We start from the raw sequence: 13,501 nt of genomic DNA on the forward strand, positions 1-13,501 counted from the left end.
GGATACACGCTGTTTGTACGGTAAACTCCGTGCAAAAGGCAAAACCCGGGCACAGGTACATTCCTCAAAATTATTTTTTAGAAAATAGTTTTCCTAATCCGAATACGTGGATTACTTGAATAAACAAAGATAAAATGACTTTAAAAATGTTTTTAAAATCACCTTTGTTAAACATGACCAATATGTTTATTGATTGTGTACCTTTTTTGGGCAGAGAAAAAAACGTAAATAAAATCTTGTGCACCAATTTGGTTGTATTTCATTAAAACCATAGAATCAAGAACCTAACAAGTGTTTGCAAAATATGCTAAAAATGTAGCAAACATGTTATCCATTGTTTGTTAAAAGTTGGTAACTTCATTACCAACTTTTAACATTGCATTTATTATAAAATATTGGCTAATCATAAAATTGAACATTTAGGCAATAAATGTTAAATATTAAATATTGACATTTGTAAATATTTTGAAATAAAAATCCTAAGTCTGATGTGTTTTAATATAATTTAAATTTTCATCCACTAAACACAATTCTCAGCTTAAATTGGACATTTCTTTGACAAACGTGGCATTTTGACTTTTGCTGACATCCATACATATTGTTAGTTATGGAATGAAAGAAAATATCCCAAGATACTTTCAATGCTCTTCCACACAAAAACCTGAAGAAAATATTTCATATTATTGCATTCAGTATAACACATCTTATGCAAATACATCATTTGACAATTTATCATCTGAAACCAACAAAAATCAAGCACAACCCAACTCTGAAATTCATCTACATCAGTAATAAGCCCTGCAGATTGGATTTCAGTTTAATAAATCAATCCTGGCCTTTAGTCATAAACAGTTTTTGAATTTTATTCTCCATAAGGGAAGAAGAAACAGTCTGTTCAGATGAGCAGGAGCTTTAGCTGTGCATACAGTATGTAACATAGTACAGTTAATAACTGTTTACCAGGAGCATTGCTAGGTCATTTTTTCATAAAAAGACACAGAGACAAACAAAGTTGAGTATACATGAAGACCGTTGGCCTGTTGAACAGGCTGCTTGAACATTTTGATTGGATTGACGGTTTACAGTGTCCCAGGTCACCATTTAATCTAATGATGTTTAAACATATTAGCAGGTCAGTCAGGAGTCTGAATGCAGTGGCTTTATTTTACACAGCACCGTTAATTTTCTTCTTTTTAAATAAAAACATGTATTTTTTTTATGATTGGTGAAACAATTTTCACTTATTTTCTACATTACTGAAAACGACTATACCTACATTAGCCTAGAAAAGCATTAGTGATAATTAGTCAAAAGACTTTTAATAACTAAAGAGACTCAATTATTCAAAGTTAAATCATAAATGGTGTTTAAAGAAAAGCCGTAACTCTCATTGTAACTCCTAATTGTTTTTCAGCAGAACCCGTTGGGTACAGTACCGGACCTGGGACAGTCTGTGGTTTGGGTGCGTTTTCATATATTCTGTACACAAGACATACTTCCCTTTTACAGATGAAAAAGTCTTTTCTATCTATTTTATGTACAGCATACTGCAATACCATAATGCCTCAGAGTGGATATACTGTGGATAACATTTGCACTACAGTTATAATGAAAGTAATAATAATATGTATGAAAAGTTCTTAAAAAAAGAAAAGGTTGATAACAGTACCTGTCAGCCGTGTTTATCACACAATCATTATTTCCCATCAACCCCCCTGGTAAGAGCGGGGCGGGCTCTCGTCGCCCACAGGAGGAAGATTAACCGCTCCTCTTAGAATCAGAAAACAAACGACTAAATGTTTTCTTTCCATCACGTTCATGCAATCACTCTGTTTTCTCTCTATGTTCCTCTGTCGGTAGAAAAATACAAACATGATTTATATATATAATATATAAAAAAAAGACAAAAAATGACATAGGCGTGAAGTACGAGCTTCATCAAGTGCTTTCTGTAGGACTCCTCCGTCCCGCTTTCCTCCGTTCGCTCTGCTCAGATTCCTCAGGTTTAGTACATTCTTGTTGAACTCGGTTTGTTTTTGTACAAAGTTGTTTTTGACTTTAGGCTCTAAAAACAAAATGGCTCCTTTGTTCTTTGATCTTCTGATGTTTAATTGTGATTTGTAAAATGAATCTATTGGAACTTAGATGAAAATACATAACTTCCATCTTCTGTGTTATGATTAAGTGCTTCCATTTCCGTGCCGGAATTTTTACCATTAATAAATTATTATTTGTTTTTACTCTTCTTTTTTTTTGGCTTGTTGGAGTATTTCAAGAAGAATTAAATCTGCAAAGTTACCCCTAAATTTCCAGAGAATATTATTATTTTTAATTTCACAGATAATTTACAGTCTTCATCTCCCAATATTACCTCAAAGGTTGGTTTAATTCCTGATGTGTGTGTTTTACAGCTCAACCAAAGTAATAAAAGTGAAACTTGAGGTGCAGATTTATTTTTAGCTAAATTTATAACTTCAAAGTTAAAAGGGATTTTTCCAGATATTAAATGTGCAAACCCATTTCCACCAGTTGGAACCTGCTTTCCCACTCGTCTCGGAGGTACCTGAACTCAACACTGTAGACTGTCTGTGATCCAACATGGAGCCTAAAGTCCTTCCCAGCTTTAACGCTTCAGAATCAGGTGAACCAAACTGAACGTCCATCTCCTGATTGTAACCCAACATCACCTCGATCCCTTTCGAATCGTCCTTCAGAGCTACTTGATGGTGAAAATAAAAACGCAGCTGGAGTCGGAGGCGGATGGCTGATGAGGATGGTAACAGTTTCTCCTTTCTTAGCCATGTTTCTAGTTTTGCTTTTAGAAGACTGTGAAGATGAAAGACGGTGAATCAAATGGAGCTTTTTACACTGCAGATTATTAGTCCTGTCCCAACCAGAGCGCAGGACGCCGCCTACGAGTTCATGTGCTCCACCTGGATGGCTGACGTGGAGACGGTTAGACAGAGGTCTTTATGGGTCACCGGCAGGTCGCCAACGCTGACGGGTTTATACTGGATCTCACTGGCCGACACTGTCTTGTACTGGTGCAGATCGAAGGGGCACGGAATGACGCCCTCAGAGGGTTGCTGGGTGGGCTGGTAGCTGCCCGGGGGCACGGGGTTCTGGTTCTGGTTGGTGTTGTTTGGGTTGTTCTGGCTTTGGAGTTGACTTCCTCTGCCTCTGCCTCGCCCGCGGCCCCGGCCCCGCCCCCCTCCTCCTGGCGTCAGGCCCTGGGCCTGCTGGGCGGCTACCGTCGCTGCCACCGTTAACGGGTCGGGGTTGTGCTTCCTCATGTGTTTCATTAAATAAGTCTCCTAGAAAAAGACAAAGAGGAAACATCATTTGTTGTTATTTGAACAAAATGTGTTCATTAGTTTAGCTAAGTTTTGACCTGATACGGTAAGGTTTAGAACAGAATTATAGTATTTATTAATTATTACTACAAATTATTTTTAGTTACTTATAAATAAATTTTCCATGATAAAGACAAAGGTTTGCTGAATATTGCTTTGATTTGAATTTTCTGCACATCTTTCATCTCAAATTGTCCATTTTCCCAGAATTACATTTACAGACTTTTCTGTACTTTTTTGTCCATTTTTAAAGTCAGTATTTTACACAAACAATGCAAAATACCCTTTTTTCTTCTCAAAACCTGTTAATAAATATAGATAACAAGTTTTTTTCATATTACAAGTGAAAAAATCTGCCAATGGAGATATTACTTTTTATCAATATTCAAGAATTAAAAAGAAAAGTTACCTGTATGTTAGTTTTGTCTTATTTCAAGTTATTTGCACTAGAAACTTGACAAAACTGTTTGGTAAGATTTTGTGTTTCTGCAGTGAATTTATGGCAAATTTGTCTAATGTTATCAGGTTTTAAATATGGAAACCCAAAAAACTGGAAGACAGATGGAAGGAATTCATCAGGTGAAATGGGTTGATAAATGATGGATGAACAAATGACAGATGATAAAAGATCAATAGATGCAACTTTTACATAATGACATGGAATAATGTATACTGAATCCAAATACTCCTTTATGATTGCAATATGAAATATTGTGCAGCTCTAGAAAAGAAAAAAATCCTCCTTGGCTCATAGCTCACACTGACAAGTCTCCATACAGGATTTCCAGAAAATATCTGGTAATATAAAGCCAGATTAATCTAATTTTTAAATCATTGTATAACCCTCCCATCTGAAAGCGTACCGATGTGTAAGATCTATTGCAGAGGCCGCAGGAGAACAGCTTGGCGTGTTTGACGGTGTGCGTCGACAGGTGAACCTCCAGACTGGCAGCGTCTGTGTAACCACGGTTACAGTTGTGACACTTGAAGGGCTTGTCTTTGTTGTGTTGTCGACGGTGAGACTGGGAAAAAAATACACACAAAAGGGTTAAAGATAAAAAAAACCTGTAAGAAAGGATTTTATGGTGACAGGATGTCAGGAAAATGATTCCAGACCTGCAAGTTGGACAACTGAGTGAAAGCCTTTTCACAGCCGGGATGGTTACACTTGTATGGTCGGTCACCAGTATGAATCCTGAGGAAAGAAAACATCAAATGAATCCATTTAACTTTAATATATTTATTTTGCACAAAAGTAAAATTTAAGAGCAGTTTCCATGAAGCAGTCCTGCATACCTCTGATGACTAAATGAAAACATTCCTCATGCAATATATCACTTTCTTTCTCTTGTTTCTTCTACTTTCTCTTCCACAAAACTATTTCTTATATATCATTTCTAATCACTTAAAGTCGAATTAAATGTCTTGCAATTTGCATGAAGCTGAATTCCTTCCAAATGTTCTGTAAATACGTATTTAACTCTCACAATGATTAAATAAACAACAAATCTCCACAGAGCTGCTCCAAACATGCACACAGGGTCCACACACTAATTATTACACACACTTCCTACAGTAAAATTCAAGCATTTTCAATGTAAGTTTTCTAACTTTTCACCGCACTTTATAGGTAAAAACAATACAGGTGAACTAATAGAGACTGTTTCACCTCACTATGATAACATTTATTATGGTTATTAATAATGTCTTGTGACGTGGCAGACTAAAATATATCTAAATTTGATGTTTTGAAATGTCTCTCACCCAAAACACTAATTTAACACAAAAAAATCTCCCAATTTCAATAACTTTGTTTAACATATAAAATATAAACAGACTTTTATTTCAATCACACTGATCAATAAGTCATTGAACCATTAGGAATAATAAATATTCATTATATTGGAACAATCCAATCAAATCATGTGAATTAAATGACCTTCCTGCTCAAATTAATGCTTAAAAACAATATATGAACTAAGTTACAGAAAAAGCATCTAAAAAATGTTTCTGTTAAGTTTTCTGGCATTTCACAATTAGGAATAATTTTGGTACAAACAAGAGAAGTTTATCTTGATTTAACTTTAGACAATGAGAAAAAAAATGTGCGTCTTTTTATTAGGTGTATGAGAATATCTGGTTTCAACTGTTAACGTTTTTCAAAATTAGGCTTTTACTCAAACGTCAGTTTGCACTTTAGTACCAAAACTGTCACTTTGAACATCTGACACTTTCATGGACTTTACACAGAAATCAAGCACTTTCCAAACCTTGAAAACACTCAATGAAATTCAAGCATTTTCAAGGATTTTAGCCGGAGTAAACCCCGCCCGGCCCCGCCCCGCCCAGCCCGGCCGGCCCAGTACCGTGTGTGCTGCTGTAGGTGACTGAGCTGCCTGAATGTTTTCTGGCAGTAGGAGCAGGTGTAGGGCTTGGCCCCCGTGTGGATGCGGATGTGCTGGGACAGGTAGCTGGAGTTGGCAAACGACTTGGAGCAGTGGGGGCACTTGTGGGGCTTGGCCTCAGTGTGGTTTCTAACACGGAAAGCCGGGATCGGAGGGGATGAAGGGGAAGGGATGGAGAGAGAGAAACACAGAGAGAGAGAGAGAAACAGCGAGAGATTTTTAAGCTACAGCATGACCAAACGTCCCGACGAACCGAAGATCAAATCATGCGTTAAAAGTTTAAAAGGATCTGCGACCAATTCTTCTGATCGCAGATCGATACGTTTGACAGTGTGCTCTTTGTGCTGCGTCTGAGTTGTGAAAACACAGAACAAACATACAGCAAGCACAGTCACGCTTTCCTTTCTCTCTCTCTCTCTCGCTCTCTCTCCATTTGGTGTGTCCTGCAGTGAGTGGGGTGTGTCTCTGTGAACGTAAAGACGGGTGGCAGGCAGGTGGAGAACGTCATTCTGATTAAAACGAACGGACTACAGATGATATGGGAAACCCAGAGCAAAGCAGTGAGTGAAATTAAAACGTGAATAAGAAAGGTGACGAGCTCAAACAGAAAATTAAACCATCTGTTGAATGATGGCAGCATGAATGAGTGAAATGTGATTTTATTACTTGTAACCTCATGCATGGTTAGTAAAATAACAATTAGTTGAGATTAGTAATTAGTACCTTCTAGTTTGGTTATATTAGTCATGCACTATATCTCGTACACAGTCCCTATTTAGAGCACACAAGAATAAAATATTTAATATTCTTTTTATATGAAAATGAAATAAACATACTAAACATGGAGAATAAAGAATATTTTTGGGTAAAGAAATTAACAATTTCATTTTCTGAGCCATAAATATAATTTTTAGTCTGCTTGTTGTTCTAGTTTTTACGTTAATGAATATTAAGAACAATCGGATGTTTCTGATCTTGCAGTGTTGAAGGCAGCACTTTCTGCAGAAGTTATTACATAAAGTTTCAGTTTTATTCATATTAAAGCAGTGGCAACAACAATCAGTATCAAATGAAGTTTGGTAAAAAAAAATCCAGTTGTCCTGTTTATCTCTGATTTATGGAAATAAAAAAATGAAGAAACTAACTTTATAGCTATCCAATATATTTCCAACAAGGTCAAATATTTACTTTTGCAGATGTTTTTCTCATATGAACATCAATTTGATGTCTCATAACTGAGAGTGAATCTTAGTGAAAAATTGGTGATGTTTGAGGGAGTTGTGCAAAGAAAGGGATTTTAAGGGACGAGCCAATCAGGTTTAAGATTAAAGTCTTAAATATTCTTGGTATTTTTAAGAGGACAGGATTAAGGTCAATGGGTTCAGTGTCAGCTTTGATATTTGTTGTTTTGTTTCTGCTCTCTAATGCAGCTGTGCTAAAGAAAAAAATGATAAAATTATAGAATCAGGTTTGAGAGAAATGAAAAAGAGCTTCTTTTACTTCCACAATTTAATAAAATGTTTAGTAAGACGCCCAAAGATCTGAGTATTATTTGCTTCAATACATTAACTAAATTACATTTTCTTATAACAATATGCACTAGAGACGACTATCAAAGGTAGGAGATGTTTCTGCTGACCATTGTGGTCTTTTGTTGGTCTCTACATGACCTGAGCTGAAAAAATCACTGACCAGCAACAATGTCATTTATCTGGTGGAAACGCTGTTGAATTTTGCATGCAAGTCATTTCAGCTGATCCAATTCATTAGAGCATGTAAGGTAGTCACTGAGTAAATGTTAACTCCACTAAATGCAGAGGAAAAGAAGCATTGCTGTTTTCTCTGGACAATCATGCAAGAAACGTGACAGAATGCATGGATGAAATGAGAATTCAAACACACTTCCTCCAGTCCCGCATCACAAAATGTCTGATTTTATATATATCTTTGATGCATGTACAGGGTGCTGTTGGTGAGGAAATGAAAGGAGCAGACTGAGATTTCTTATTGGGAAACAGACCTGATCGGGGACAGACCAAGGCATGCAAAGCAGGAACATACAACTGCTGCATGACGGCACAGTTCTAACCTCCATGAACTGTTGCATCAATCCAGTCATAATTAGATTTATTATGTTTTGAATATGATTTGACTGTGCATAAAGAGCTTAACACTGTCAACACTCCCCCTACAACCCCCAGCTGACTGACTACCCCATCACTCTGTGAACAGAGGTTCATGCTCAAACTGAAAAGGCAGAGATAATGAGCACAAACAGTCAGAAGCTGCAGAGCCAGCCGGCCGGCCCAGTACCGTGTGTGCTGCTGGAGGTGACTGAGCTGCCTGAATGTTTTCTGGCAGTAGGTGCAGGAGTAGGGCTTGGCCCCGCTGTGGATGCGGATGTGCTGGGACAGGTAGCTGGAATTGGCAAATGACTTGGAGCAGTGGGGGCACTTGTGGGGCTTGGCCTCAGTGTGGGACTTAGCGTGAATCTGCATGTCTGACTTGCTGAAGAACGTCACTGCACACATCCGACATCTGTGGGAAAAAAGGTTAAAAATATTTTAAATGAGCTGCAAACTGATTAGGCTTCTCCAATCTAAACACCTTAGTACCTGTAGGACTTGGGTCCATCTTTACTGGTATGATCATCCTCATCATTTGACAGATCATATGGGTCAGCAGAGTGATGCTGTGACACATAAAGAGTAAAATATGAGGGTTAAAGGCATATTATAAAAAATTTTTTACATGAAAAACTAAACAGCTCACCTGTCCACCTGCAGCAAGATGGGCTAAAATTAAAGCATCACTTCCTGGAGGGAGAATCCCACCAACTCTGCCCATCATCTGTTTGCTCTTCCTGCCTCGCTTCGATGGTGTCGGCATGACAACGGCTGGAGCCATAGCACCATCCTCCTTTTTATCTGAAAAAAAAGAAATTGGAGGTTTCATTCACTCTATATTTGCATGCAAATCATCTAAATGTTTAATTACAAAATGAAAGAACAAATATGAGTTAAACTATAAAAAAACAGAAACTGCTAAATGACTGATTATGTGGTGAACTGCAGGGTTTTACCTGTGTTTGAGGGGTGCACTGCAGACACTATCATGGTGGTGGCGGTGGGGGGTCCAGTTACAAACGACTGTGTGGAGGCAGTTGGAACCAGTGTGCCTTGTGGGGTGGTGATCACTAACCCCGCTGAGAGGAGAAACAAACTGTGAAACCGGCAGTCTAACATGTTTCACCACAGCTGAACATTTCTCACATGTGGAGAAGAGACAGAAAATGTCTTTTTCTACACTGCAGGTGTCCAAAGCTGAGACAGGCGGTTCGCTCCAAGGAAAACAATACATGATACCAGATTATTGAAGTGACAAGATGATTAAAGATAAAAAAATCCTGCTTTTCCTTCACATAAATCTGTTCCAGATCTCAGATTAAATTGTGAAGAAATTTTCAGACAGTGATGATCCTTCTGATTGGGTAAATATTTAATTTACATCAGTGAATGGCATTTAATGCAGCACTAAAAAGATGATTCTTGTAAGTCAAACCCTGAACTACTGGAGAGATGCAGTAATAAATTACCTTTCTTTGAATGTTTCAAAACATTGCAACTGTGAGTCTAGAATTTAAAGAAATGAGCCACCATTTTATTTTTGTTGTTAATTTTCAGTTTTTATATATAACTTTTCATCACATGAAGCACTTTGAATCACCAAACAATAAGCGATAAAAATAAACTTGCCTTGCCTCTGAACATAAATGTGACTATAAGCTGCTCCTTCTCTGAAATATTCTCCTAAAACTGTTTAAATCCTTTGTTATATAGATGTTGTGAATTTTGATCGGGCCTAAACAATATATTAAAAATATATAGTCACAGCAAGATCAATATGTGTAATACTAATAACAGAAAGAACTGCTTGGAATGCAGTGGGTCCATTTTGCACTTTGAATATGAACTTTTCCAAATAAGGAGACAGCAGGACAGCATTCGCTCCATGAGCTGCTGGTGCATCAGAGAAATTTCTGCTTCTAGTTTCACCCTGCATTTATTTTCTAAGTGCAAGCTTGGAGGTAGTAACACTTCAGTTTCTAAGCAGTTTTATCTGATGCTACTAATGTTGGAATTTGTGGTTGTGGCCCCAACTAGGATAAAAACTCACCACTATATTTCCCCTCAACTCATCCTGGAAGTGGTTTCACAAATAATCTTAAAAACTATAAAAACTTAAATCAATAAAAGATAAAAACCGTGCTCTTACTCATCTCCATCATGTCAAAAAGGTAACTTCCCAGATAAAATGTTCTTAATGTCATTATCATTCATGGTTTCACCATTATTTCACTGTACAAGGAACCTATCAATGTTATAATCCAGAATTAATGATGATTATACACTGTATGACTGTAAATTTGAGTTTCCAGGAGCCAAACTGCCTGTTCAAATTAACTAAATTTCTATTGATAGGTTTCACTCAATTTGCTGCCTGTAATATTCACGTATCAGGCCACGTATATATTCAGCCTGTTGGACTGAATGTAGCCACACCGTCTCCAGATACTAAAGGTCACAAAACGTGTTGGGATCATTGCATTATTTAATAATAATAACTATGGATGGGCATTTATCTTATCATTTAACATTTACTGTGATAAATGTCTTATACGATAAAAAATCTGATTTATTGTTGTTACAATAAATTACAATTAATGATATTTAAAACCCCTCAAAATTATCTGTATTGTTAGAATTTTTAGTTTTACAGTTTTCTACTGTTTTTTAATGAAAATATCTATAAATATGAAAATATTTGTGCAGTTTAGTGATAAAAATGCAGTCACACACATACAATTACCTGAAAAAGTATTTATAAATAGTTATTATCCCTTTTATTATGGTAATAGTACCACAAAATATCGTGATAAAACTTTAAGGTCATATCACCTAATCCTAATAATAACATAGCGTAATATATCTAATTTTCTAATATCATTCCGCCTTTTAAGATCACGATAAATTTCCATTATCATTAATTTCATTCATTATTTTTCTCACCTGCAGTCATGATCCCGGTGGAGGGAACAGGAACGACCGTGACGTTCTGGGAGGTGTGCGACTGGTGTAGATGTCCCCCTACTCCACTCAAGGTTGCGTTCCCGCTGTTTCCCCCTCCTCCGCCGGATGCATTCCCACCTCCTTCCTGTTTGGGGACCACCCGCACCCCTGGATCCACCGAACCCGGGATGGCGAGCACAGCTGTGGGGTAGTGAGGGGACGAGGTGGAAGACGCAGAAGAGTGAGGGAAGGGAGGCGCGTTGGCCTTGTCTGGACCCAGCTGCTCCTTTGCCTTGTTTAGGAACATGGCGTTCTCAATCTAGACAGCGGTGTAAAGTGTAAAGGGTGGAGAAAAAAAGGATGGGATGTTGAAGGTAAAATGGTGCATGAGGGAGACAGAGTGGGAGAATAGTGAAGGAAGAAGAAGAATAAAGAAGGATGAACAAGGACAAAATATTGGGGTAAAAAATATTTGAAAAAGGCAGAAAATTATAGTAAAAGAAAAATATGTTAAGTATAAGGATGAGAAGAATGTTTGAGTAGAAAAAAAGAGAATGGATGAGGAGAACAAGAAGGGAGTGAAATGAACGAGTGACCGGTGGGATTAGTGAAGAGAAAGAAGAGAACAAAAGGATGGGAGAAAAGAGAATACGAAGGCATGGTGAGATGCAAAAAGTAAAAGAAAAACAGAAACAAAGAGATAAAAGAGGAGAGGGACAGGAGTGATCATGTGATCAAGTGAATGCATCACCAGACATTACAAAAAAAAACTTCACTGTGCGCTTAAATTCATCAACAGAATCCTTAAAGCAGCTCTATAAACAGTCAAAGTGATAATCCCATTAAAGCCATGTTCATTTCAAGACATTTCCAACAATAAGGTTGTCTCTACCTGTCCTTGTACAGTGGGGACGGGAGACCAAAAGTATGATGAGTTGAAATGGGAATCGTCCATTATTTCTGTAATTAAAAAGCAACACACTTAGAAAACACCTGTCCTTCCCCTCTTCACTGATGTCTTTTCTGTCTGTGTTACATAAACGAGACCATGCATGGCTGTGTTTTGTCATCTCAGCTTGTTTCCTTTCAATGCATCCTCTCCTCTAAAGCCTGACACACTCAACACTCCAGGTTTGCATAAAAACTCTTGAATTTAAGGTGTGTCTTGAAGAAAGAAAATGGAAACGATCCATGTCTTCTTTTTTTTTTTAATCAAACCGTTATGTTTTAAACTGAGGATGTGAAAGGAATCAGGCAGAGATGTTCATCCCAGGCAGGGATGGAGACAGAAAAGCAAGCATGAAAATTAGCCTGTTGTCATGTTTACCAGCACAGCCCATGCACTTTCATCTCTTTCACCAAATGTGTTGCTGTGACCAAAAATGAAAGCTTGAACAAGTTGTGATGGAAATTAAATTTGCATGTTTGTAAAAGCGCACTTTTTTTTTCATTGGTAAAATCAATGTCATCTCCTTCATAATTTTTTTTTTTTGCAACATGTCACGTCATTGCCCAGAGTCGCTATGCATTTGCATGTTATTTTGCACATAATTGCTGCAGAGAAGTTAGTTTTAGAATTGAATGCCATGCATAGTAATTTATTGCCTCCATTCGCACCTCACAAAAAGGCATGCAAGCAGTTACATGGTAGTAAAGCTTAACTTGTTGATTATAAAATAAATAACTTTGAAGTACACTTCGGAAGCCCATGAAAAACAGACCCCACCAAAACAAACCCTGGCACCTTTCATGCAGCACAGCTCAGGGTATGTTTGTCTTTCATGTGACTCCTCCAATCTCTGCTGCAGCCAATGAATAATGAGGGGGGAAAAAATCCACAAAGTCAAATTAATTCATCCCTCACATGCTCTATTCAACCCACACCTCCGCTTTAAAAACAGATGGGCCGTCGCATCGGTGCATTAAAGTCAATGTTTCAGTGCTCTGAGAGCCATTTTTAACGACAGGGCACAGGCTGGCTCTAAACTGTGGTGCAGCTAGCGGCGGCTAACGTTAGCAGTGACTGAGGAAAGCTTGCAGAAATAAAATCGGTTATAAACTGACATAAAATCGGATGGCATGTCGGGAGGCTCGGGTGTGTTTTGCTGCAAGCTACGCGGGCTGCCGTCCGCAGCGGAGGCTGTTGTCTGAGCGCCACACAAACATGGCTAACGCTAACTTGCCTCCATTAATTTTCTCCTTTTGTTCGTTGGCTTGTTCACTCAAGCTACAACTGGAGGCCTGCGTGTGTTCAAACGCTTAACCTGCGAACACAAACATCCTCGGTCCCTACGCCTCCATTCCTCACTCCCTGCTCATCTCGCTCACAGAAAATAAAAAAAGAAAAAAAAAAGTGTCGAATAAAAAAAAAAAAAAAAAAAAAAAACAAGACAGAAAAAAAAAACGTCGACGCCGTAGCCTCTGTTGGAGACGCAGCTTCATGCAGACTTCCGGCGACGGGGACGACGGTGCTCTCAGACACACTGAAAATAACAAAGCATTTACAACCGAATTATAACCCCGGAGTTAATTACCGGTGAACTGGACTCCCTTTCAACCCCCCCGAAGCTTCCTCGGGACGGGACAGTTGAGAAACTTTGTCCAAATCCGCCCCTCAAAGCTCTCAGATATGCCTTTTTTTTCCTTCGTTTTTTTCTCTTTTTTTCCCTCCAGT

General features: G+C 38.0%; 1 protein-coding gene across 6 annotated transcripts; it reads right to left on the reverse strand.

Annotated features, from left to right (window-relative positions):
• Positions 1 to 234: 234 nt before the first annotated feature.
• On the reverse strand, positions 235 to 13,501 carry LOC102237267 (zinc finger protein 384-like). Of its 6 annotated transcripts, XM_014470173.2 has the most exons (12): positions 13,362 to 13,501; positions 12,572 to 12,629; positions 11,720 to 11,787; positions 10,828 to 11,146; positions 8,841 to 8,963; positions 8,531 to 8,685; positions 8,374 to 8,450; positions 8,072 to 8,296; positions 5,720 to 5,887; positions 4,470 to 4,548; positions 4,217 to 4,375; positions 235 to 3,314 (listed from the first exon to the last, which is right to left on the reverse strand). In XM_014470173.2, exons 2-12 carry the CDS (start codon positions 12,576 to 12,578, stop codon positions 2,913 to 2,915), a joined length of 1,782 nt encoding a protein of 593 aa, XP_014325659.1. In that variant the 5' UTR covers positions 12,579 to 12,629; positions 13,362 to 13,501; the 3' UTR covers positions 235 to 2,912. The 6 variants fall into 6 exon arrangements, with proteins under 6 accessions (XP_014325659.1, XP_023200142.1, XP_023200144.1 ...); XM_023344374.1 differs by lacking the exon at positions 12,572 to 12,629; XM_023344376.1 differs by lacking the exons at positions 12,572 to 12,629; positions 13,362 to 13,501 and adding an exon at positions 13,011 to 13,354.

Source organism: Xiphophorus maculatus, chromosome 13 (genome assembly GCF_002775205.1).
Source record: "Xiphophorus maculatus strain JP 163 A chromosome 13, X_maculatus-5.0-male, whole genome shotgun sequence".
NCBI lineage: Eukaryota > Metazoa > Chordata > Actinopteri > Cyprinodontiformes > Poeciliidae > Xiphophorus > Xiphophorus maculatus.

Bases quoted from the DNA above. Each gene is read 5' to 3' on its own strand.
- LOC102237267 (XM_014470173.2), bottom strand. The intron at 8,297-8,373 runs GTACTAAGGTGT...TTTTTCCCACAG, and splicing joins GATGGACCCAAGTCCTACAG to ATGTCGGATGTGTGCAGTGA. The intron at 3,315-4,216 runs GTACGCTTTCAG...GTCTTTTTCTAG, and splicing joins GCAATAGATCTTACACATCG to GAGACTTATTTAATGAAACA.